This window comes from Topomyia yanbarensis, chromosome 2 (genome assembly GCF_030247195.1).
Source record: "Topomyia yanbarensis strain Yona2022 chromosome 2, ASM3024719v1, whole genome shotgun sequence".
Classification (NCBI taxonomy): Eukaryota; Metazoa; Arthropoda; class Insecta; order Diptera; family Culicidae; genus Topomyia; species Topomyia yanbarensis.
The window spans coordinates 256,043,729-256,068,669 of record NC_080671.1 but is presented as its reverse complement, the minus strand read 5'-3'; the positions used below and the strand labels follow the sequence as shown (position 1 = coordinate 256,068,669).

Below are 24,941 nucleotides of genomic sequence, written 5' to 3'. Positions count from 1 at the left end.
GTCTTTGTCTTGTCTTTGTCTTGTCTTTGTCTTGTCTTTGTCTTGTCTTTGTCTTGTCTTTGTCTTGTCTTTGTCTTGTCTTTGTCTTGTCTTTGTCTTGTCTTTGTCTTGTCTTTGTCTTGTCTTTGTCTTGTCTTTGTCTTGTCTTTGTCTTGTCTTTGTCTTGTCTTTGTCTTGTCTTTGTCTTGTCTTGTCTTTGTCTTGTCTTTGTCTTGTCTTTGTCTTGTCTTTGTCTTGTTCTTTGTCTTGTCTTTGTCTTGTCTTTGTCTTGTCTTTGTCTTGTCTTTGTCTTGTCTTTGTCTTGTCTTTGTCTTGTCTTTGTCTTGTCTTTGTCTTGTCTTTGTCTTGTCTTTGTCTTGTCTTTGTCTTGTCTTTGTCTTCTTGTCTTTGTCTTGTCTTTGTCTTGTCTTTGTCTTGTCTTTGTCTTGTCTTTGTCTTGTCTTGTCTTTGTCTTGTCTTTGTCTTGTCTTTGTCTTGTCTTTGTCTTGTCTTTGTCTTGTCTTTGTCTTGTCTTTGTCTTGTCTTTGTCTTGTCTTTGTCTTGTCTTTGTCTTGTCTTTGTCTTGTCTTTGTCTTGTCTTTGTCTTGTCTTTGTCTTGTCTTTGTCTTGTCTTTGTCTTGTCTTTGTCTTGTCTTTGTCTTGTCTTTGTCTTGTCTTTGTCTTGTCTTTGTCTTGTCTTTGTCTTGTCTTTGTCTTGTCTTTGTCTTGTCTTTGTCTTGTCTTTGTCTTGTCTTTGTCTTGTCTTTGTCTTGTCTTTGTCTTGTCTTTGTCTTGTCTTTGTCTTGTCTTTGTCTTGGTCTTTGTCTTGTCTTTGTCTTGTCTTGTCTTGTCTTTGTCTTGTCTTGTCTTTGTCTTGTCTTTGTCTTGTCTTTGTCTTGTCTTTGTCTTGTCTTTGTCTTGTCTTTGTCTTGTCTTTGTCTTGTCTTTGTCTTGTCTTTGTCTTGTCTTTGTCTTGTCTTTGTCTTGTCTTTGTCTTGTCTTTGTCTTGTCTTTGTCTTGTCTTTGTCTTGTCTTTGTCTTGTCTTTGTCTTGTCTTTGTCTTGTCTTTGTCTTGTCTTTGTCTTGTCTTTGTCTTGTCTTTGTCTTGTCTTTGTCTTGTCTTTGTCTTGTCTTTGTCTTGTCTTTGTCTTGTCTTTGTCTTGTCTTTGTCTTGTCTTTGTCTTGTCTTTGTCTTGTCTTTGTCTTGTCTTTGTCTTGTCTTTGTCTTGTCTTTGTCTTGTCTTTGTCTTGTCTTTGTCTTGTCTTTGTCTTGTCTTTGTCTTGTCTTTGTCTTGTCTTTGTCTTGTCTTTGTCTTGTCTTTGTCTTGTCTTTGTCTTGTCTTTGTCTTGTCTTTGTCTTGTCTTTGTCTTGTCTTTGTCTTGTCTTTGTCTTGTCTTTGTCTTGTCTTTGTCTTGTCTTTGTCTTGTCTTTGTCTTGTCTTTGTCTTGTCTTTGTCTTGTCTTTGTCTTGTCTTTGTCTTGTCTTTGTCTTGTCTTTGTCTTGTCTTTGTCTTGTCTTTGTCTTGTCTTTGTCTTGTCTTTGTCTTGTCTTTGTCTTGTCTTTGTCTTGTCTTTGTCTTGTCTTTGTCTGTCTTGTCTTTGTCTTGTCTTTGTCTTGTCTTTGTCTTGTCTTTGTCTTGTCTTTGTCTTGTCTTTGTCTTGTCTTTGTCTTGTCTTTGTCTTGTCTTTGTCTTGTCTTTGTCTTGTCTTTGTCTTGTCTTTGTCTTGTCTTTGTCTTGTCTTTGTCTTGTCTTTGTCTTGTCTTTGTCTTGTCTTTGTCTTGTCTTTGTCTTGTCTTTGTCTTGTCTTTGTCTTGTCTTTGTCTTGTCTTTGTCTTGTCTTTGTCTTGTCTTTGTCTTGTCTTTGTCTTGTCTTTGTCTTGTCTTTGTCTTGTCTTTGTCTTGTCTTTGTCTTGTCTTTGTCTTGTCTTTGTCTTGTCTTTGTCTTGTCTTTGTCTTGTCTTTGTCTTGTCTTTGTCTTGTCTTGTCTTGTCTTTGTCTTGTCTTTGTCTTGTCTTTGTCTTGTCTTTGTCTTGTCTTTGTCTTGTCTTTGTCTTGTCTTTGTCTTGTCTTTGTCTTGTCTTTGTCTTGTCTTGTCTTTGTCTTGTCTTTGTCTTGTCTTTGTCTTGTCTTTGTCTTGTCTTTGTCTTGTCTTTGTCTTGTCTTTGTCTTGTCTTTGTCTTGTCTTTGTCTTGTCTTTGTCTTGTCTTTGTCTTGTCTTTGTCTTGTCTTTGTCTTGTCTTTGTCTTGTCTTTGTCTTGTCTTTGTCTTGTCTTTGTCTTGTCTTTGTCTTGTCTTTGTCTTGTCTTTGTCTTGTCTTTGTCTTGTCTTTGTCTTGTCTTTGTCTTGTCTTTGTCTTGTCTTTGTCTTGTCTTTGTCTTGTCTTTGTCTTGTCTTTGTCTTGTCTTTGTCTTGTCTTGTCTTTGTCTTGTCTTTGTCTTGTCTTTGTCTTGTCTTGTCTTTGTCTTGTCTTTGTCTTGTCTTTGTCTTGTCTTTGTCTTGTCTTTGTCTTGTCTTTGTCTTGTCTTTGTCTTGTTTTTGTCTTGTCTTTGTCTTGTCTTTGTCTTGTCTTGTCTTGTCTTTGTCTTGTCTTTGTCTTGTCTTTGTCTTGTCTTTGTCTTGTCTTTGTCTTGTCTTTGTCTTGTCTTTGTCTTGTCTTTGTCTTGTCTTTGTCTTGTCTTTGTCTTGTCTTTGTCTTGTCTTTGTCTTGTCTTTGTCTTGTCTTTGTCTTGTCTTTGTCTTGTCTTTGTCTTGTCTTTGTCTTGTCTTTGTCTTGTCTTTGTCTTGTCTTTGTCTTGTCTTTGTCTTGTCTTTGTCTTGTCTTTGTCTTGTCTTGTCTTGTCTTGTCTTTGTCTTGTCTTTGTCTTGTCTTTGTCTTGTCTTTGTCTTGTCTTTGTCTTGTCTTTGTCTTGTCTTTGTCTTGTCTTTGTCTTGTCTTTGTCTTGTCTTTGTCTTGTCTTTGTCTTGTCTTTGTCTTGTCTTTGTCTTGTCTTTGTCGTCTTTGTCTTGTCTTTGTCTTGTCTTTGTCTTGTCTTTGTCTTGTCTTTGTCTTGTCTTTGTCTTGTCTTTGTCTTGTCTTTGTCTTGTCTTTGTCTTGTCTTTGTCTTGTCTTTGTCTTGTCTTTGTCTTGTCTTTGTCTTGTCTTTGTCTTGTCTTTGTCTTGTCTTTGTCTTGTCTTTGTCTTGTCTTTGTCTTGTCTTTGTCTTGTCTTTGTCTTGTCTTTGTCTTGTCTTTGTCTTGTCTTTGTCTTGTCTTTGTCTTGTCTTTGTCTTGTCTTTGTCTTGTCTTTGTCTTGTCTTTGTCTTGTCTTTGTCTTGTCTTTGTCTTGTCTTTGTCTTGTCTTTGTCTTGTCTTTGTCTTGTCTTTGTCTTGTCTTTGTCTTGTCTTTGTCTTGTCTTTGTCTTGTCTTTGTCTTGTCTTTGTCTTGTCTTTGTCTTGTCTTTGTCTTGTCTTTGTCTTGTCTTTGTCTTGTCTTTGTCTTGTCTTTGTCTTGTCTTTGTCTTGTCTTGTCTTTGTCTTGTCTTTGTCTTGTCTTTGTCTTGTCTTTGTCTTGTCTTTGTCTTGTCTTTGTCTTGTCTTTGTCTTGTCTTGTCTTTGTCTTGTCTTGTCTTGTCTTGTCTTTGTCTTTGTCTTTGTCTTGTCTTTGTCTTGTCTTTGTCTTGTCTTTGTCTTGTCTTTGTCTTGTCTTTGTCTTGTCTTTGTCTTGTCTTTGTCTTGTCTTTGTCTTGTCTTTGTCTTGTCTTTGTCTTGTCTTTGTCTTGTCTTTGTCTTGTCTTTGTCTTGTCTTTGTCTTGTCTTTGTCTTGTCTTTGTCTTGTCTTTGTCTTGTCTTTGTCTTGTCTTTGTCTTGTCTTTGTCTTGTCTTTTTGTCTTGTCTTTGTCTTGTCTTTGTCTTGTCTTTGTCTTGTCTTTGTCTTGTCTTTGTCTTGTCTTTGTCTTGTCTTTGTCTTGTCTTTGTCTTGTCTTTGTCTTTGTCTTGTCTTTGTCTTGTCTTTGTCTTGTCTTTGTCTTGTCTTTGTCTTGTCTTTGTCTTGTCTTTGTCTTGTCTTTGTCTTGTCTTTGTCTTGTCTTTGTCTTGTCTTTGTCTTGTCTTTGTCTTGTCTTTGTCTTGTCTTTGTCTTGTCTTTGTCTTGTCTTTGTCTTGTCTTTGTCTTGTCTTTGTCTTGTCTTTGTCTTGTCTTTGTCTTGTCTTTGTCTTGTCTTTGTCTTGTCTTTGTCTTGTCTTTGTCTTGTCTTTGTCTTGTCTTTGTCTTGTCTTTGTCTTGTCTTTGTCTTGTCTTTGTCTTGTCTTTGTCTTGTCTTTGTCTTGTCTTTGTCTTGTCTTTGTCTTGTCTTTGTCTTGTCTTTGTCTTGTCTTTGTCTTGTCTTTGTCTTGTCTTTGTCTTGTCTTTGTCTTGTCTTTGTCTTGTCTTTGTCTTGTCTTTGTCTTGTCTTTGTCTTGTCTTTGTCTTGTCTTTGTCTTGTCTTTGTCTTGTCTTTGTCTTGTCTTTGTCTTGTCTTTGTCTTGTCTTTGTCTTGTCTTTGTCTTGTCTTTGTCTTGTCTTTGTCTTGTCTTTGTCTTTGTCTTGTCTTTGTCTTGTCTTTGTCTTGTCTTTGTCTTGTCTTTGTCTTGTCTTTGTCTTGTCTTTGTCTTGTCTTTGTCTTGTCTTTGTCTTGTCTTTGTCTTGTCTTTGTCTTGTCTTTGTCTTGTCTTTGTCTTGTCTTTGTCTTGTCTTTGTCTTTGTCTTGTCTTTGTCTTGCTTGTCTTTGTCTTTGTCTTGTCCACAGGCTTCGGTATCTTCAACGAAAATCTTGCTGCCTCATTCAAACTCAATGACCCTGCTTCAATTTACGTCGCAGAATTAGTTGCCGTTCAGTATATTCTCGGGATCATTGACACCCTGCTCTCAGACCATTACTTCATCTTTTCGGATAGTCTCAGTGCCATTGAGGCCATCCGTGTCTGGAAAGCACTCACCGTATTTCCTGGAGAAAATACGGGAATATCTGTGTGCTTTATCTGAAAAATCTTACCAGATTACCTTGGTTTGGGTCCCGTCACATTGTTCTATTGCGGGCAATGAAAAGGCGGACTCCTTAGCCAAGGTGGGCACATTAGAAGGCGACACTTACGAAAGACCAATTTGCTTCAATGAATTTTTCAGTATCTCTCGTCAGAGGACGCTCGAAAGTTAGCAAACTTCATGCCGGCGTCGGCGGTAAAACATGATGATGAGTTATGTTCTACCATAGACCATGCGGTAGACTTGGGTGCAACGCCCAACTCCTACTCTGCAGAAGGCAAAGAATTCTTCACATTTCCTTTCGATCATGCCCATATGAGCCAGCCTAGTTCTAGTTTTCCGTTCTAAGTTTATAACTGATTCGCTCTAGAATACCTATCCGTCTTTCAATTTCATTGCTTTCGTTTCTCTTAGTCTCAAATTTTCCGAAAATAGCCAACAAAATCGATACAGTAAACTTCATGAAGCAATGGGCATCTGGAACGGTGGCTACAGACAAGGTATCAACGAATGCTTGGTTTAAGGGCTCGAATGTGAACCGGGACTTTATTCGTACCATGTCAAGGCTCATGTCCAACCATTACTCGTTTGATACGCATCTCCGTCGTATAGGGCTTGCTGACAGTAATCATTGTGTTTGTGAGAACGGCTATCACGACATCGAGCATGTTGTTTGGCTGTGCGCAGAGTACTGTGTTGCCAGGTCCCAACTAATAGATTCCCTTCGGGCCCGAAGTAGATCACCCTATGTGCCAGTCCGGGACGTTTTTACATACATTTTCCCCTCTCTCATTTACAGTAGAATCTCAACAAAGTGTGCATATCCGCCTGAATGATCAACCAGCAAACGACGATGTCAATTACACAATATGTATCCCACTTCCTACCTTTTCCTTTACTTACATAAGAGGGGAACAAGCCGCCCCTAAATACGGCTTTCCCTTCCCCCACTAACATGTGACATGCAATTAAAAAAATGAATTATCGGCGGCCTCGTTAAGCTAAAGCATTTGGGCCCAAATAAACGTACTTGAGATAAAAAAATGTTCCTAGATTTGTGGATAAAATTATGAGTCGATTTTCGAGTCCACGAATTGTCGGCGTGAGAAAAAGACCGCCGGTCTTCCTTTCAGCTACGGCGTTTGTTAAAATTTACCGGCGGCGGCGCACAGGTCTACTCTCCAATCTGTATTGGTAGCCGCAGGATGAAAACGAGAACCGAAAAGTACCTTTCAAACAGACCCTCTCAGTATACTTTTTTTCAGTTGCTACCTGCCATTCTTTACCGCTTCAAAAGGATGTGTTCCTTTCTCTTTGATGATTTCGTTTTATCTGCCCTTCTTTTCGCTCTTATGTTGGTGTAAGCAGAACGATATTCCCAAACGCGCCGTGTGCATTGAAGCGAACAACAGAAAAAAAAAATAGGTTTGTTCCAGTACTAGGAGAAACTGGAAGTACTCCGGAGCAAACAGGGAGAAAATCGTTCATGTACCATCATCTTCTCTTTTTTCTTCTTCTGGTGGCAAACCGGAAGGAAAAGGAGCAAGAATTTTTTGCTCCGGAGCAACAGGGAGTAACTTCCATGTACTGGAACAAACCTAATGACAGCAGTCGCATATGCGCGCATTACGATACTCTGTATAGTAGTGAGAGTGTGTGAAATGATTAGTTCTATGTGAACTCGTTCGATGGCGTTACTGAACTGAAGGCTGAGGTTTGTCAAAGTGAACAGCGTCTGGTACAAGGCAATGGATTTGCCAACTACGCGATGCCCGTCCCCTGTTTACAAGTTATTTTCTTACCAAAGTTTACAGAAAATATATGCACTATGACAGAACAAAATGAAATCAGCCACACTTTACTTCTATCACTAACTATAAGCGTTTTCAACGTTGAATCGCCAATTTCTCTTCCTCTCGCTTTATCTGGCGCAGACTTTTGGTCCATATCAGCACCAATTTCTCTTCGTTATAATTTTTAGCAGCAGTTTGTGTTGACAGTTTGGAGCAGGATTGCAACATTAAAATCTGTAATTTTTCGTGAAAAAAATCTGGAAATCTGAAGCGCGGGAAAAATGTACTGTATCGAAAATCTGTATTCAATAATTAACTAGAAGCTTCCCAAAAATAATATTTTGACAATGAAAAAATAATTAATCTTTGTCTGGGGCACAAATGATAACAAAATTTGGCACTATTGTTCCACGGCTTAGTGGTTTCTTAAAATCTGAACTGTAAAGGGTGCCTTTTAAGTGTTATTTGAAATTCTGATATGCTGGGTACTACATATCTACAGCGAAAATATGTAAAATCTTTATTTTAGCCAAAAATCTGCAATTTGTATATACAGAATCTATCTTGGTCGTAAATTATCTAGAAAAGTCTGTAAAATACAGCATAATCTGTATATGTGGTAACCCTGGTTTCGAGAGATTACACCGAAAAAATTTCATTATCAAAATCCGGTATAAAATGCATGATCAAATCCCCCGGGCCTACGGGTACCTTAACCAAAAATTACAAAAAACGGATTTGAACATAGAAATGTTCATAGCGGTTGATTTTAACACTGACAATTCACACCCTTTTTAAAATTTGATTTAATATCACTGACCTGAGGCAAATTAGCAGCTATCTGTCTCTGAAGAGTGTTGCATTCTTTTTCGATATCTTGTAATTTATTTTCCGTTTCACTAAGCCTCTCCTGTGCTTCTCGTAAGCTATCCATCAATTTGTCCCTTTCATCAAGCATGGATACCATAAGCTGCTCAAAGTTAGCATCTTCTCCACTAAACTGGGAGGATCTCTGTGATATACTATCCTCTGAGATTGTAGGCATAACGTCACACATCATATTCCACATCTTTTATTAGTTACAAAAACGGTATAAAACACTAAAAAATTAGTATGTTAGAATGAAAATATGTAAAACGCATAATTAAATTACATATTTTTTATGTCAAATACCTATCACATATTTTCTTATTAAACTTGGAATAAATACCAAACCAAACCATTGATGCAATTATTGTTTTCGCAATACAAAACAGTCGATATGACAGTTATGCAGACTTTTGTGAACTTGCCAACGAAAATATTCAGCAACTAAAATACTCAACATCCCAAAAGCTCCAATATTTATGCCCACTACTGTAGCGTATTAGCCACCTGGTGTCGGATAGCTGAACAAGCTCAGCTCACCAACTAAAAAACTCATCTCACCAACCAAAAAGCTCGCCTATAAATTAATTAATGCTAGCATATTAGATAAAAGTATGACCTATTGTTCAAAATTTCCACTCAAAGTGAATTTTGACAGTACCCAGGTCAATGACGTAAAGTAAAGGTCTGGCAGATGAAGGGATTTGGTTAGGTTAGTAGCACGAAAAGGGTAAACAATCACGAACTAGGGGCAGATCACTTCTCGACAAACATATGATTACGGCCTAAAAGCCAACTGTCAAAATCCACTTTGAATGGAAATTCCGGACAAACCGTTACACGCCAATCACAGATGTTGGTAGTAAACGAAAGAGAAAAGTTTTCTCTTTCATAAACTGTTGTGAACTGTGTTCGACTAATAACGGTTTGTCTGGAATTTCCATTCAAAGTGGATTTTGACAGTTGGCTTTTAGGCCGTAATCATATGTTTGTCGAGACTTGTGATGCATTTTTAATGTCGATTTCGCTTGAACCTGAAACTGAGTCAGGTTCTAACCCCAACCGCTGTCAGTTCATACATTTTGACAGCAGTTGGGGTTAGGAACTGACTCAGTTTCGCCTCAAACAAAAACCACATAAAAATCAGCGAAATTTAATGCATTTATTTCCATCAAAATAGAAATTCATAATGTATTTTGCGTTGCGTGCAATGTTTTTGCGTTGCGTGCAATGTTGTTTGCGTTGCGTGTGACGTCAAAACCCTACAGAAAAACTAGCCCTACATTTAACAAAACGTCGAACAAAGTGGATCAGCGTAGGACGTTTGTTAAACAAACTTTTCTGCGAGGGAGTGCAAAGCTGATGCAAAAATAGAAATTAAATGCATTTTTTCTAATTTGATGCAAATTTGTTATACATTCTTAGAGTGATCTGCCCTAGGGGCAGATCACTTGTGATGCATTTTTAAAAATCAGCGAAATTTAATGCATTTATTTCCATCAAAATAGAAATTCATAATGTATTTTGCGTTGCGTGCAATGTTTTTGCGTTGCGTGCAATGTTGTTTGCGTTGCGTGTAAGACGTCAAAACCCTACAGAAAAACTAGCCCTACATTTAACAAAACGTCGAACAAAGTGGATCAGTGTAGGACGTTTGTTAAACAAACTTTTCTGCGAGGGAGTGCAAAGCTGATGCAAAAATGGAAATTAAATGCATTTTTTCTAATTTGATGCAAATTTGTTATACATTCTTAGAGTGATCTGCCCCTAGGATCTGCCCCTAGATCCCGAAGCAACCAGTGATGACGTCATCGAGTTCAAAAATTTCATGGTTTCTATGGAGAAATTCAATGAAATCAATTTAAAATTACATTATACCCCTTTTCACAACTTTAAAGGTGCTGGACTCATAAAGTGATACAAAAGCATTTAATTCTGCATGTTAAACACTAAGATTCATTTTTTTTGCATTATTTGTAACGATAGGAAAAACAAAGTACAATCGAGTATTTTTAATCAACCCGTAGCTATGCTTTTTCAAGGAGAAGTCGAAGAGAAGTAATATACAAAGATTTCACTAAGAATTTTCTTTCGATTTAAAGTTACACTTTTTAATTTATATTATGTTTTATTTTTTTGCGGTTCTTGTTTATTACAGCGGAACGATCATCCAGTACGTTCATGCCTGCAGCTTTTTTATTTTTTTTAGCTTTTGAATTTTGTACATATATAGTTTTTTTTCCTGGATTCTTTTTTACATATGTTTGACTCGAATATTTATTCGCGTTGTAGTGAGCTTTTTCACGACATCTTTACGCACTTCGGGGAATTGTTTCTCCATTTTCTTCAGCGTTCTTTCTTTCACATGAAATCGGTTACGGAATCCAGGCTCATCGCTGTCCTTTCCATCGTTGTGCAGCCAGTCGAAGTAAGAATTCATTTCATTTGCAACTCTTGACCATGTTTCTGATGGTTGTATAAGCCGTCCTTTTGACAGATCTTCTACATAATTGGCGTTATCAGGTTCAATCTGATGTGTGTAATTCCCGTAGTTGGAGTGTTTTTTCATAACCTGGCGTGCCATAAATCCAACTGCATAGTCGACACCATCTTGTTCTTCTATGGAGCGCTCTTTCGGTTCATATATCCATGGATTTGATTCTTCATCATCGCTTGATGCATCTTCCTCTACCGATTTCGGGTTAACACAAGCATTTTCTTTGAAACTTTTCTTTTTTCTAAATAGTTCCGTCATGATGACGTTTTCTTCGACAAACAAATTTTGTGTATTCTGGTTCATTGTTACTTGTTGTGTTAGACTTTTCCCGAGGATAATTAATCGTAGACGTTCGAGTGCTTGAAGCGGCGAGGGATGATCATGAGATCCACCGTTGAGACGCAGCATTGCAAATAAATTCTCGACGAAATCCTGGTTGAGTTTATAGGTCATCAGGAATGAGATGTTGTAATCAGTCTTCATTTGAGAAAATAATTTTCTAAGGGATATTATAGAAATAAGAACAGCTTTCTGAAAGATCTGCAAACATAAAAAAATGTAAGAAAAACTGTAATTTAACATTTATCCTGATCTACCTGTAAATGCGAAGCTGCTGGCAAACACTGCTTTTTCAACGTCCTAATGCTTTTCATTAAATCTTCCATATCATCTAGAATACAGTTTTGTTGGTCAATTTCCATCCCGTAACATTTTTTTGATGTAATCGATTGGTTCATTTGATATGAATTCAGCACATCGAACCATGCGTTCACTTTTTCGATAATTTCTGCCAACAACTGAGCCTCATCATATTGACCAAAGTGCCGACGCAGATTGATGGCGGTTGTATGACTGAGCAACTCTGCTGCAAGTCGTACATTTTGACGCTCAGCTCCGGAAACTGTCACGTGCTTGAGTGTCAGTTTGAACAAGGAGTTAAACTCGGTATTCTTGAAACTGGTTCCGGCTTTGGAGAAAGGAGTTTCAAGCGTAGAAGCTTTCTGGACTAGCTGCATAATAAATTGTTTGGTAACAAGTTTGCCTGTGAGAGCTGCGCAAAAGAATTTGTAAAGCATTTACGAAGTAAGAATTCACAGTATACATTTACCTTTATAGAGAAATCCGTGGTCCAAAAGCCAATTTCTAATCAATTTTAGCAGATGAGGAGCATCTGGGAAGAAATATACATCCTTTTTGGTCACTGGGTGTTGCAGCGAGGTTTTCCCTGTCGTATGATCAATACCGATTTGTTTCCACAAGGCTAAATTACCGCTTCCGCAGTCATGAACATTCGCTACTACATTGAAACCGATTTCGTGGAAACGTGTAATTATTTTGTCCAGCACTTCCCTAGTCATCATTTGATCAAAATCTGCGAAGACCGGTTGTTTTCATTTCCCAAACAATCCTCGAGCGGATACCACTTGCATCTCCTTGTGAGGGCCAATTACGCTATCGTTTCGTTTGTCATATTCAACGGTACCATTGACGGATACCTCATCGTATCCTAAAACTACAACTCGCTCTCTTGCAGACATGTGCTTTCCAGCGATCTTCAGTACTGTAAAAACATCGTTCAGTATTCCTCGGCGCATCTCAATGCAAGACGCCCATTCACGGAGACTTCTCAGGCAGGGTAATGGAATCTTCATTTCAGACCGTACGATTGAATATGCCGGTTGACTGTGGTACCTGAAGCGAAGTAATTGATAAATACAAAATTTAGATTAAACATGAAGGTTGAATACCTTAGCGAAAATGCCAGCGCAATTTCTTCCGCTGTCCAAACCACCTTTTTCTTCTCTCCTAGAATCAAATCGGTTTGATTCACAGTGAAAATCTTTTGAAGGGATGAGCGCACTTCATCTTTGATCGACTGTTTTGAAACGGACTGAATATCAATGGCTGACTTCCGAAACTGTTCAATGCCAAGTTCCAAATCATTTATTTTCTTCTCTGTTTCTTTTTCAAATTTTTTGAATCGTTGTTCCTTCACTCGAAGCTGAAAAAAATCAATATTATTAATTTTATAGATTAATAATCAAAAATTGTAAACACCTGAAGTCGTAAATTTCGAATAACTCCACGCAAATCGTGAACTTCGGCTTTCAACTGTTTGAGCGTTTGCGGCTTAACATACATTTTTTTACGCGGTTGGCAGGATAAGCATCCGGTTGCCCTACGGTATCTGAGCATCCAAAAGTTTCGATTGAACTTTTTTCAGGCAAAGCTACTGGTGTCATTTCCGAAGCCTCTATTGCTTCCAATAGTACGTCAAAACCGTGCGATTCTTGGGTGATACTCTGATCCTTAGACTTTTCCTGCGCTTCGTGTTCCGTGAAGGAGCTTGTTTCCACCATAGTACTATGCAGAGCTGGAACAAAGCTAATGGTGTCGTCGCTGGTGGCACATTTGAAGTTTACATCCGTGTCGTTGTTTGTCAAATCCGGAATAACAGATCGCGTGTAAATCTCTGTAACACGTTGTATGGTTTCCATATCGTAACAGTCGCCAGCCGTGGGGCGTTGCGCAGATGCTAACAACAGCTCCTCCACCAGCTTTGCATTCTCCTTTCGCTTTGCACGTATGGAACGATTTGTGTCCACTTCTAATAGTGGCCTTCGGACTGATGGTACAGCTGGATAAATATTTATTATGTAGCAAGTAAAAACAAAATGAATATTAAAAATATGCTCACCGTTTTCCGTCAGTAAGCGTCGGGGTCCATCCCGATACCTAAACTCAAAGTCAGCAGGCTTGAAATGCTGCGAGCACACATGGTGTGTACCGGTGGGATCTCGGATGCCACAGAACTGGAGCCATTTCTTCCGGCGCGTTTCCTCTTGTGGTACTGCGTGAAGTCCTATTTTTAAACGATTCTTCCTGATCGCGTATGAAGAAATTGCACACGATTGTACCGAACATGACGGCATTTTTCTAATCGTCTTGTATGCAGACTTTTTTCTTTCCACAATCAGTAGGCGAAAATTAATCACAACACACGGAGTGACGTCATCACCTTCCACTTTTGCTATCGGTGATATAAACAAACAGAAGAATCACATACACTATTGAACATTCCTTATATGTATTGGTGATATGTTCAATCATCTGCCAGACCTTTTGATTTTAGACATGGTACCCAGGTAACCAATACCCACATTACCACGGCAGATGGATAGCTAACCGGAGGCGAGATGCCCCACCTGCCAACACCGATCACCTCAATACATGCCGACAAGTGACGGGCGAACGAAATGCAGGCTCAGATGCAACAACCAGGCGGATGGCTGCGTTCTTTGTTATGAATATTAACCCCGCCATTCGCATGCCTTTTGCCTGCCGTTCGTACGCCATCCGGTCGCCAGCATGCCTGCCGGCGGATGGTACCTTCGGGTGGGGCATCCCGCCTACCATAGAGTAACAAATAATTCAAAGTTGTTCTAAATCGATGAAACGTGTATAAGCTGTCTGTAAACGTCAAAATTTGACGTTTAATGACAGCTCACACTCCTTTCATCGATTTAGAAATATTATTCAGGAAAAATTGAAAATGTTTTACAAAGTACATTTAAAATTAGTTAATCTGAAAAAAAAGTTCTTAAAGTTTTGTATTTCTGGATTTGTGTGGATAATTTCTGCATAATTCATTTCGGAATTTTGGACTGCAGTTTTTGAATTTTCTAGTTAATTGTTTGATTTTTCAGTTGTACTTATTAACATTAGTAACAGTTATACAATGCTCTGCCAAGTGATGTTATGCAGCAAAGTTAGTGTGATGCAGCTTGGCCACACAGCTGAGGCCAAGTTTCCGCTGGAGAACGTGTTTGTAAATCATCCGTCGGAAGTGCAATCAAATCTGTGATCCACTTGTTCGTCTGGTTTACTCAAACATGGGTTATGGCTAGTTTAAAGCCGACTAAGCGGCAGTGAAGATGGATAACGCACATAAATGCAATGTAACGTTGCTACGGATGTAGTACTTTGATATTTTGTATAAATGATATGCTTAGGCACAATCACAATGCGTTTTTGTGGATACCAAGTTACTGTAGATCAAATCGATACCGCTCAGTCGGCTTACCAGGTACCTGGTCAAACCATTCGCAATTTGATTCGGAATCCTGAATGAATTCAATATGGAATCCAGTTGAAAGGCAACAACCGATTCCGAAACCTACTGAGTCAGAATAGGTTATTGCATTTGAGCTAAGTCGAAATCCTTATTGAATTCATTCAAGATACCGAACCGGTTTCGGAATCGGTTTGACTAAGTATATTTGAGTAAACCGAAGGCGTTAGTATAAAGGTGCGCAAAGAGTGTGCAGAGAGTGAAGCCAAAAAAGTCTACTTATCGAGCAAAATTGTTACAAAGACGGATTCCAATTGTGTAGACTTTTTTGACTTCACTCTTTGCGCAATTGTTCTCTATGAACTGTGGAGTAAACCGGACAAATAAGTGAATCACAGGTTGGTTTGCACATCCGCCGGCGGGTTTGATAACACCTCTCCAGGTGGACCCTCAGTGGCTTTGTGCAGCTTGGTATCCTTCGCTGCGACTATGTGGTCCAGCCACACAACGCTAGCTTTTCTGCATCACTGGCAGAGCACTACGTCACTGTTACTAGTGTTATTAAGCACAACTGAGGAATGATAAATTCAATAATTTGTAAATTAAAAAACTGAACAAAATTCTAAAGCAGGATAAATTATGTACATTATAAAAATCAGAAATACAAGACGTTGAGAGCGAAAAATTTATAGTTATTTGAAAATAAATGACAGAAGTAACAAAAATATATAAATTGCTTGTTAAAAATATCAAAAATTCAAGATATCTGTAATCAAAAATTTAAAAATTTTGAGATTAGAGAATTCCAATAACAACAACAAACATCCACAAAAATTTAAAAAAAATGAATATTCCAAAATTAAACAATGTTATAATTAAAAAAGTCTAAAATTCAAAAATCAAATCTTCAAAAATTCAGGAAAGTTGAAGAATTCAAAAATTGAAATGTTCAAAAAGTAAGACCCAAAAATTCAGGAACACAATGATACAAAAATTCATGTAATGCAATTCAAGTATTACTAATTCAATAGTTCTAAAATACAAAGATGCAAAAATTCCAAATCAAATTAATACAACCACAATAAAAATACAAATACAAAAAGAAAAAATCAAAAATACAGAATTACTAAAATTCAAAAGCACTAAAAATACAAAAAAAAATGAAAAGCCCTTTCAGCACAAAATTCTCAAATTCAAAAGATCAAAAATTGAAGACATAAAAAATTCAGAAATTCAAAAATTCAAGAATTCGAAGATTTTTAAAATCCAAAAATTGAAAAAGAAATAAAAATTCAAAGATCCGGTTGTTCGTGCTGCATACTGACAGCCCGAGAAAAAATTGAGAATTAATATTTGCAGACCCCTCGCTTGCTATGATTGTTCGAGAAATTTCTCGACGCGTCGCCGTTACGGAAACAGTAGAGAGGGAAATGACATTTTGGCGCGTGTGGGCAATATAAAATGGCGGTGCGTGCGCGTTTCATCATCAAAGTTTTGTGAGCCGTTCAAGTGAACAGTTGTTATATTACCAGTTACTATATTAAAAGTAAAAATGTTTTAAGTTATTAAATAGAAGCATCGAAAGAAGTTAAGTGGTTTCAATCGCAATTCGACCCTCCGAACAAGTGTCCGCTAGGTTCCAGAGTCCACTTCCCAAGTTCTAGAATTTATAGTCCATCTCTGAACATGGTCCTAACGAACCGGATCTAGTGAACTAAAGCGCAGAAATAGTGGAACAACTCAAGGAGGGTTGTTTGCATCGCTTCTAGTAGTGCAAAATGTGTGGAAGTTAACAAATTTAATAGACGCGGCCATATTGGTGAAAAAAGTGAGCTATAGACAAGACGCCATTTTGGTGAAAAAATGTGGTGATAGAAAAGGCGCCATTTTTGAAAAAGTAGTGAAGTGAAGTTTCCGCCACGAGGACACCCTTCCCCCAGGCACCGTGTTTATAGACTTGGCTGTAATCCGTGTTTGGTTCGGGCATAAGGTCCGATAAGTGCTGGTGTCCCTCTGGCAATGCCAAAAAATACTCTGCAAGCTTCTGCTAACGAATCCGGAAGCGGCACTGCACTTGGGCAGTCAACCATTTCGTCAACTCCAGTCAGTAAGAAGGAAAAGAAGAAGCAGAAGTTGCAGGAAAAAATCGACAGGATGGAGCAGATTGAACTACTCGTCCACCGCCGTGGTCAGGCAAAAGGTAAGGTGACAAGAATTTATAATACTATATGCCCCAATGAGAACGATGAAGTCGTTCAGCTAAGCGAAGCTCAAATCCGGGTGTTCATGAAGAAGCTGGAAACAGCTCAAAAGGAGTACCTTGCTATTCATGAAAGCATCCTTGGCTTAGCAACGGCGGATACCCGAAAAACTCATAGCCAACACTACGAAGAGTTCGACGAACATTATGATACGGTGGCCATCTTGCTCGAAGAGCAACTGATCGCTATGAATACCGCTCCAAGAGCAAATGCAAGCCATAACTCATTGAATGCTTCCATGCTTAATCAGGGTCCAGTCATTGTGCACCAACCTTTAAGAATGCCGATTCCTTCTTTCGATGGTCGATACGAAAGTTGGCCAAAGTTTAAAGCCATGTTTAAAGATCTGGTCGACAAGACACCCGATTCCCCAGCAGTGAAGCTCTACCATCTGGATAAATCATTGATGGGTAGTGCTGCTGGCCTAATTGACGCTAAAACCATCAATGAGGGAAATTACGCCCATGCATGGGAAATCCTAGAAGAAAGGTATGAGAATAAGCGTCACACGATTGATACGCACATCCACGGACTATTGAATCTCAAGTAGATGGTAAAAGAGAATCATGGTGAGCTGCGTAGCTTGGTAGACGAGTGTACCAGACATGTAGAAAGCCTTAAGTTTCTGCAACAAGAGTTCACAGGAATATCGGAACTGATTGTGGTTCATCTACTTGCTGCCGCTCTCGATAAGGAAACCCGAAGACGCTGGGAGTCCACCATAAGACAAGGTGAACTACCTAGCTACAATCAATTGTTGGAATTCTTGAAGGAACAGTGCTTCATACTGGAGAGATGCGATAGCTTGAATCCAAAGCAACCCACAATTCAACCTAAACCTACAACAAAGCTAAGTCAAAAATCGTACGTCGCAGCTGCTTCCGAGCATGATTCAAAACCCGAGTATAAATGTGATTTTTGTGGGAAGGGCCATCAAAATTTTACTTGCTCAGAATTTAAAGCGTTGTCGATACAGCAGAGACTAGCTAAGGTAAGAGAGCGGAACGTTTGCTTCAATTGCTTGAGGAAGGGGCACCAGAGCAAGGATTGTCCTTCGGATAGAACATGCTCGAAATGTAAACGCCATCACCACAGTCTACTGCACGCAGAGGAGCGTTCCAAATCAACGGTGGAGGAACAGAAGGTGACTCCACAATCAACCCAAAATCCAGTTCCAGAGACCAAACCTCAAGATGAAGTCCAGCTGACATCCGCAAGTTGTTGCAACCAGAAGATGATAACTTCGCAAGTGCTGCTCCTCACAGCAGTGGTGGATATAATGGATCAAAATAACAAAGCCCACCCCTGCAGAGTTTTATTAGACAGTGCATCACAAGTCAATTTGATTTCCAAATCCATGGTGGAGACTTTGGGATTGAAATAGTTTCCATCGAATGTCACTGTGGCAGGAGTCAACAGCACGAGAACCCATGCTTAAACCGGTAGCGTGGTACAAATTCGTTCAAGGTACTCCAGTTTCAGTGCCAACCTCAAGTGTTTGGTTACTGAAAGTGTTACGGCAGAACTGCCAACATCAGCAGTAAGCATTGGTACCTGGGAACTGCCCATGGAATACAACTTGCGGATCCTACGTTCAACCAGACTGGGAAGGTTGATCTGTTGCTGGGTAATCAACTGTTTTTGAAGTTGCTGCTTCCTGGTGAGATTCAGTTGGCGGAAAATCTACCAATGCTACGTGAGACTCGGTTTGGCTGGGTCGTTGGTGGCGTGTGTGGTGGCGGTAACTTTGCAGAAGCTGTCGTCCATTCGCACTCAGTCACTCTCCAAGAATTAAGTGAAGCCGTTCGACGATTCTGGGAAGTCGAAGAATACGAGAGTGATACGCAAAAGCACAGTGAAGAAACCGAGTGTGAGCTCCACTTTCAAGAAACACACCGCCGAGATGCAACTGGGAGGTATGTAGTTAAATTGCCCCTCAAGGAGTCGATCGTCGAACTCGGCGATTCTCGTTCGCTGGCATTAAGAAGATTTTATGCATTAGAGAGAAAGCTTGCACAGCAGCCCGATTTGAAAAGGCAGTACGTCGAGTTCATGAATGAGTATGAAGAGCTCGGCCACTGCAAAGAGATAAGGGAAAGTGAGGATCCAGCTGACATAAACAGGTGGTACCTACCACACCACGCTGTTCTGCGTCCATCGCATACAACTACTAAATGCCGTGTAGTTTTTGATGCTTCCGCCAAAATAGCTGGTTTGGCGCTCAACGATGTGATGATGGTAGGTAATTTAAATCAAAATACATTAATTTCAATTGTACTGCGCTTTCGATTCCCGCGCTACGCGCTAACAACCGACGTCGCAAAAATATATCGACAAGTCCTTGTCGACAAGCAACACTCCCCACTTCAGCGCGTGTTCTGGAGAGATGAGCCATCAAGCCCTATGAGAGTGTTGGAGTTAACAACCGTCACTTACAGTACAGCATCTGCGCCTTTCCTGGCCACAAGAGCACTCCAGCAGCTAGCCAGTGACGAGAGAAAAAGATTCCCAATGGCAGCCAGGATAGTTAAAGAAGATTTTTATGTGGACAATGCCCTGTTCGGCTTTGATGATATTTCTCATGCAACAGAGGCACAAACACAGCTGATTAAGATGTTGAAGACGGGTGGATTCGAGTTGCATAAGTGGGCTTCAAACTGCCCAGAGCTGCTGCAAATTATCCCGGAAGCTGATCATGAAGAGCCTACCTGTGTTGGAGGATCCGGAAACAATGAGGTCATCAAGGCATTGGGATTGCTGTGGGATCCCACAATGGACCAGTTGCTTTTTGTTTCACCATTAGTAGTGCCCTGCGAGCGACCGACAAAGAGGCAAGTGCTTTCGCTAGTCGCGAGTATGTTTGATCCGACTGGAACTGCTGCGCCTGTGGTTCTTGTAGGAAAATTGTTGATGCAGCGAATCTGGGAAAGAAGAGTTGGATGGGATGAACCAATACCGACCGATTTAGTGAAAGATTTCGAAGACTTCCTGGAAGCAGTGTGTGATGTCAATATGATCCGAATTCCGCGTATGGTGGTGATAACAAATGCTTCTGCTTATGAGCTTCATGGTTATGCAGATGCATCCCAGTTTGCGTATGGAGCTTGTGTGTATGTTAAATCCATTGTCTCTGGAGAACCTCCAGTAGTGCGATTATTGTGTGCCAAATCTAAATTAGTCCCGAAGTCAGTTCTTACGATTCCACGCAAAGAGCTTTTGGCTGCTCGTTTGCTGCACCGTTTAGTAAAGAATATTTTGGAGGTAGTGCATCTTTCCTTCAGAAAAATAGTGTTGTGGTCTGATAGTCAGGTGGTCCTTGCCTGGTTGAAGAAGAAACCCGATCAACTAGAGGTGTTTGTGAGAAATCGGATCAGTGAGATTGTTTCTACTGGAGTTATGTTTGAGTTGAGATATGTGCGTACTACTGAAAATCCAGCAGATATAGTGTCACGTGGCCAATCAGCTAAGAAATTGGCAACTAACGTATTATGGTGGAATTGTGCAGAGTATCAGAGAAGTGAATTTTGTGAAATGGAGATACCTGATCTTTTACCCGATAATGCCATACCTGAGCTTCGTCATTCTGCGATCGTCAGCGTGGCGGTTCAGTACGAATCTTTTCGTCTTATGTTCGAGAGAATCGCTTCCTTCCGGAAACTGCAGCGCATTTTTGCCTTTGTTATGCGATTTTGCCGAAACTGCAAAGAGAGATGCAATGACAAGCGTATCGTTTTGGATTACCCGACGACTTCAGAGCTGCGAGAGTCATTGAAGGTAATAGTGAAGAAGGTGCAACATTTGGAATTTGCTACCGAAATTGCCAACCTCGAAAAAGGTGAGTTACCCAAGAGACTTTACAGCTTAAGCCCTTTCCTTGACGATGGAATGCTACGAGTGGGTGGTCGGCTCCGCCACTCAAACTTACCGTATTCTACCAAGCACCAATGGATTCTACCTCACCGAAGTCCAGTTGTGCAAAGTCTGGTCAGATGCATTCACCAAGAAAATTTGCATATTGGTCCTTTGTCACTGTTAGCTACTGTTCGGAGACAGTTTTGGATAACCAACGGCCGCTCTGTTGTCCGCAATATCACACGGAGTTGCGTTAAATGTTTCAAGGTCAATCCCATTACAATGGAGCAGTTTATGGGAGACCTTCCGTCGAGTCGCTGTGACAGAGCACCATCATTCCAGAAGGTTGGCTTGGATTTTGCTGGTCCGTTCCTAATTAAGCAAGCTGGACGGAAGGCAGCCCCTATCAAAGGGTATATATGCGTGTTCGTGTGCATGGCAACAAAGGGAATTCACCTAAAGGCTGTTGAAAATTTGTCTGCTGAAGCATTCATCGCTGCGCTACTTCGTTTCGTTTCCCGTCGTGGTGTCCCTGAAGAGCTATTTTCGGATAATGGGACAAACTTTGTAGGCGCAAAGCACGAGTTGCATGAGCTGTGTTTGTTGTTTAAACAACAGCTGATGGAAAGAAATTTTTTTGAATTTTGCCAACCGCGCGAGATTCAATGGAGAATCATTCCGCCAAGCGCACCCCATATGGGAGGAATTTGGGAGGCAGGAGTGAAAAGTGCAAAGACAATACTGAAGAAGGTGTGCAATACGGCATTGCTCACGATGATGGAGTTCGCTACTCTACTTTGCCAAATTGAGGCGCTTCTGAATTCGCGGCCTTTGTATGCGCCATCCGAGGATCCAAATGATCTCGAACCGCTTACACCTGTTCACTTTTTAATCGACTGTCCGCTGACGGCGATTCCGGAGCCAACTTATGAGGAGATTCCTACCACTAGGTTGTCCCGTTGGCAGTACGTGCAGGTACTTCGTGACAACTTTTGGAGGCGTTGGTCACGTGAGTATCTGATGGAGCTACAAACCAGGGGCAAATGGACTAAGAAGAAGGCCAACGCCAAGGAGGGCATGATTGTCAGGATAAAGGACAATCTACCTCCCCAATCATGGAGACTTGCAAAAATTATTAAAGCTCACCCAGGTCCAGACAACATGGTTCGAGTTGTCAGCTTGAAGACACAGTCGGGAATACTGGAACGGCCAATCCACAAGCTGGCCCCGCTTCCAATTCTTGAAACTTGAAGTCGTCAACCACTTCCGCTGGGGAGGATGTTCGTGCTGCATACTGACAGCCCGAGAAAAAATTGAGAATTAATATTTGCAGACCCCTCGCTTGCTATGATTGTTCGAGAAATTTCTCGACGCGTCGCCGTTACGGAAACAGTAGAGAGGGAAATGACATTTTGGCGCGTGTGGGCAATATAAAATGGCGGTGCGTGCGCGTTTCATCATCAAAGTTTTGTTAGCCGTTCAAGTGAACAGTTGTTATATTACCAGTTACTATATTAAAAGTAAAAATGTTTTAAGTTATTAAATAGAAGCATCGAAAGAAGTTAAGTAGTTTCAATCGCAATTCGACCCTCCGAACAAGTGTCCGCTAGGTTCCAGAGTCCACTTCCCAAGTTCTAGAATTTATAGTCCATCTCTGAACACCGGTAATTCAAAGGTTCAGAAATTCAAAAACTCGAAAAATCAATGACATGCAAAAATTTGAAAATTCTGATTCCAAAAATTCAATAACTCCAATATTCAATTATTAAAAATTCAAAAATTCGAAGAGCAAAAAATTCAAAAACTCTGTGATTCAGAAATTTAAATTCAAACATTCAAATATTAAAAAATATCAAGAATTCAGCAATTAAACATTAAAAACTTCTGCAATTCAACGCAACAACAACACAAAAATTTACAAATGCAAAAATACAACAAAAACAAAATACAAAAATATATAAATGCAAAAATTCAAAGGATCAATAAATTAAAAATTCAAGATAACAAAATACTAAATATTCAGAACTTGAAAAATTCATAAATTCGAGTATTCAAAAGTTCAAAAAGTCAAAGATTCAAAAATTCAAGAATATGAAAATTTTAGAAATTTCATTAACCAAAAATTCAATATTTCGGAAATTCAACCATTCAAAAATTCTAATGTTTAAAATTAAAAACCTCGAAAATTTATAAAAATCCGATATTGAAAAATTCTTAGGTTCAAAAATTTAAATTTAAAAAAAAACAAAATATATAAATCCACAAAAACACAATAATGCAAACATACTAAAATACAGAAATACTAAAATTCTAAGAACATAAAAATTTCAAAAATACAAGAATCCATAAACACAAAAAATATAAAAATACAGGGATGCAAAAATACAAAAAGTACAAAAATACAAAAAGTAGAAAAATGTTAAAAATACAAAAATATTCAAATACAGAAATACAACAATCCAACAATACAAAATTACTAAAATTCAAAAATGAAACAATACAGAAATACAAAAACCCATACAAAAATATAAATAAAAAATAGAAAAACTCAAAAATACCATAATACAAAAATACTGAAACACAAAAATACAAAAGCACAAAAATACGAAAATGTAGAAATACAACAGATAGATAAATACTACAATATAAAAAAAATCAAAAATTCGTAAGTACGAAAATATTGTGTATTTACTCGAAAGCTGAAAGCAAATATGTATTTGGCTGAAAGTAAGCGTTCGAATACAGGGGATGTGTGAATGGTGTCTGCTGTTTCGCGCTGTATGAGGTATTGAATCATTACAATTCACAAATATGTCTGTAGAAAAAGCAATACTTTCAAAATGCTTACAATGAAATTTAATGTGAATATAATTTATTTCCTAGAATAATGCTTTTATTGATAATGCTTCTCATTATTGCCGGTATTGTCACCCCCCCCCCCCCCCGTGCGGTAGAAGTCAAACCAAAACAACCATCATTCACTGGCGGCTGTTTCATTCATTTCGTATAGTCTAATTCATGCGTGGTTGTGTTAGTGCGACAGTTGAAGTTAAATGTTGTTGGACCTTGGGGGTTGAGGTTAAGTTAGCTGAAGGATAACATACTCATTACACGCCTTTATGCATTATATCTGTGTGCAATTCACAGACAGTGAATGACTCGATTAATTTTTGACAAACTGGTTGACAATGAAGTGTCAGCGACTATTCTCGCGACTACTCGACCGAACGAATACTTTAACCGTCCGTGTTCAGATAGAGATTAAACGCACACCACAAAGATTCAAAAATACAGGAATACTAGAATACAAAAAATGCAAAATACAAAAATACAAGAATACTATACCACAAAAATACAAAGATACAAAAACACAACAATAAAAAACACAACAATATAAAAATACAAGAACACAAAAATACAAGAGCATAAAAATATAAAAATACAAAAAAAATCAATAATACAAAAAAACTAAAATACTAAAAATACAAGAATACAAAAATACTCAAATACAGAAACACAACAATCCAACAATACAAAAATACCAAAATACAAATATATATAAATACGAAAGGCACTAAATAGGCAAATACAAAAATTTTAAAATACAAAAATAAGAAAATGCAAAAATACAAGAATGCAATAATAGAACACATACAAAAACACAAAGATACAAAATCACAAAAATATAAAAACTCTAAATCACAAAAATACCAAAATACAAAAAACAAAAGAGTAAAAAAACGAAAATACAAATATACGAAAATACAAAAAAACGATATTACTAAAAAATACAAATATACCCGAATGCAAAAATACTGAAACACAAAAAAACGAAATGCAAAAATACGAAAATATGAAAGTACAAAAATCCAATAATGCAAAAATACAAGATTACACAATACGAAAATGCTAAAAATCCAAGAATAAAATAATGCAAAAATACTCAAATACAGAAATACAACAATCCAACAATACATCAATTTAATAATACAAAAATAACAAAATACCAAAATACGAATATACTAAAATACAAAACTACGAATACGAAAATACAAAACTTAAAAACCTATTTTAATCCACCTAGCGGTGCAATTGTGCCTTTTCAATCATGAATCACGAGAATGTGTGCATTGTTTATATTCATTAAAAACTTTTAAATGCATATATTACATTTTATTATTATACATCACATGACAACTATATACAGGAAAATAAATCATTATTCGAGTTCTAAAATTTTGAAAAAGAAAAAACAGCCACGGTAATATTGAACTGAAAAAAGGTGCGAAATCGGCAAAGTCTCAAAAAGTCGATTTTCATAAAAAAAATTTTTTCAAGATAACATAAAATCTCGACGTTTCATGCATTTTAAAGATGTTTGGCACCAAAAATACGAATTCGATTTCTGAAATTTCATGGGGTCCCCCCTTTGAAAAAAAAAAAAATTGCGTTCCGGCTTATATGGGAATTTCATATTTGACCGGACGATTTAGTCTATATTTCCGGACCCATATATCCGTACGAAATTTTATAGACATCTATAGGGATATTATAGCCTAAGTTTGTGAAAATCGGCCCTACCATTTCCGGGAAACTGATGTGAGTTCGTAAATTTTGAA

General features: G+C 38.5%; 2 protein-coding genes across 3 annotated transcripts in view; both read right to left on the bottom strand.

The window, feature by feature from the left end:
- LOC131683089 (uncharacterized) overlaps window positions 1-8,062 on the bottom strand; it is a 233,556-nt gene extending 225,494 nt beyond the window's left edge. Inside the window, exons 1-2 of one of the 2 annotated variants that reach the window (XM_058964907.1) lie at window positions 7,927-8,062; window positions 7,594-7,873 (exon numbers count right to left, since the gene is read on the bottom strand). The gene's annotated coding sequence lies outside the window, so the exon portion shown is untranslated. The remainder of the gene's footprint in view (window positions 1-7,593; window positions 7,874-7,926) is intronic. The other variant, XM_058964908.1, reaches the window with a different exon arrangement.
- A 3,389-nt stretch (window positions 8,063-11,451) lies between these two features.
- LOC131679016 (uncharacterized) lies at window positions 11,452-12,366 on the bottom strand. Its single transcript, XM_058959527.1, has 3 exons — window positions 12,196-12,366; window positions 11,886-12,139; window positions 11,452-11,829 (listed from the first exon to the last, which is right to left on the bottom strand). The coding sequence occupies exons 1-3, from the start codon at window positions 12,331-12,333 to the stop codon at window positions 11,529-11,531; spliced, it is 693 nt and encodes a 230-aa protein (XP_058815510.1). The 5' UTR covers window positions 12,334-12,366; the 3' UTR covers window positions 11,452-11,528.
- Window positions 12,367-24,941: the final 12,575 nt, after the last annotated feature.

Coding starts and splice junctions, on each gene's coding strand:
- LOC131679016 (XM_058959527.1), bottom strand. CDS start 12,333: ATGCTCAGATACCGTAGGGCAACCGGATGCTTATCCTGCCAACCGCGT. Junction 12,140..12,195: donor TTCGAAATTTACGACTTCAG/GTGTTTACAATT, acceptor GATTTTTTTCAG/CTTCGAGTGAAGGAACAACG. Junction 11,830..11,885: donor GCGCTGGCATTTTCGCTAAG/GTATTCAACCTT, acceptor ACTTCGCTTCAG/GTACCACAGTCAACCGGCAT.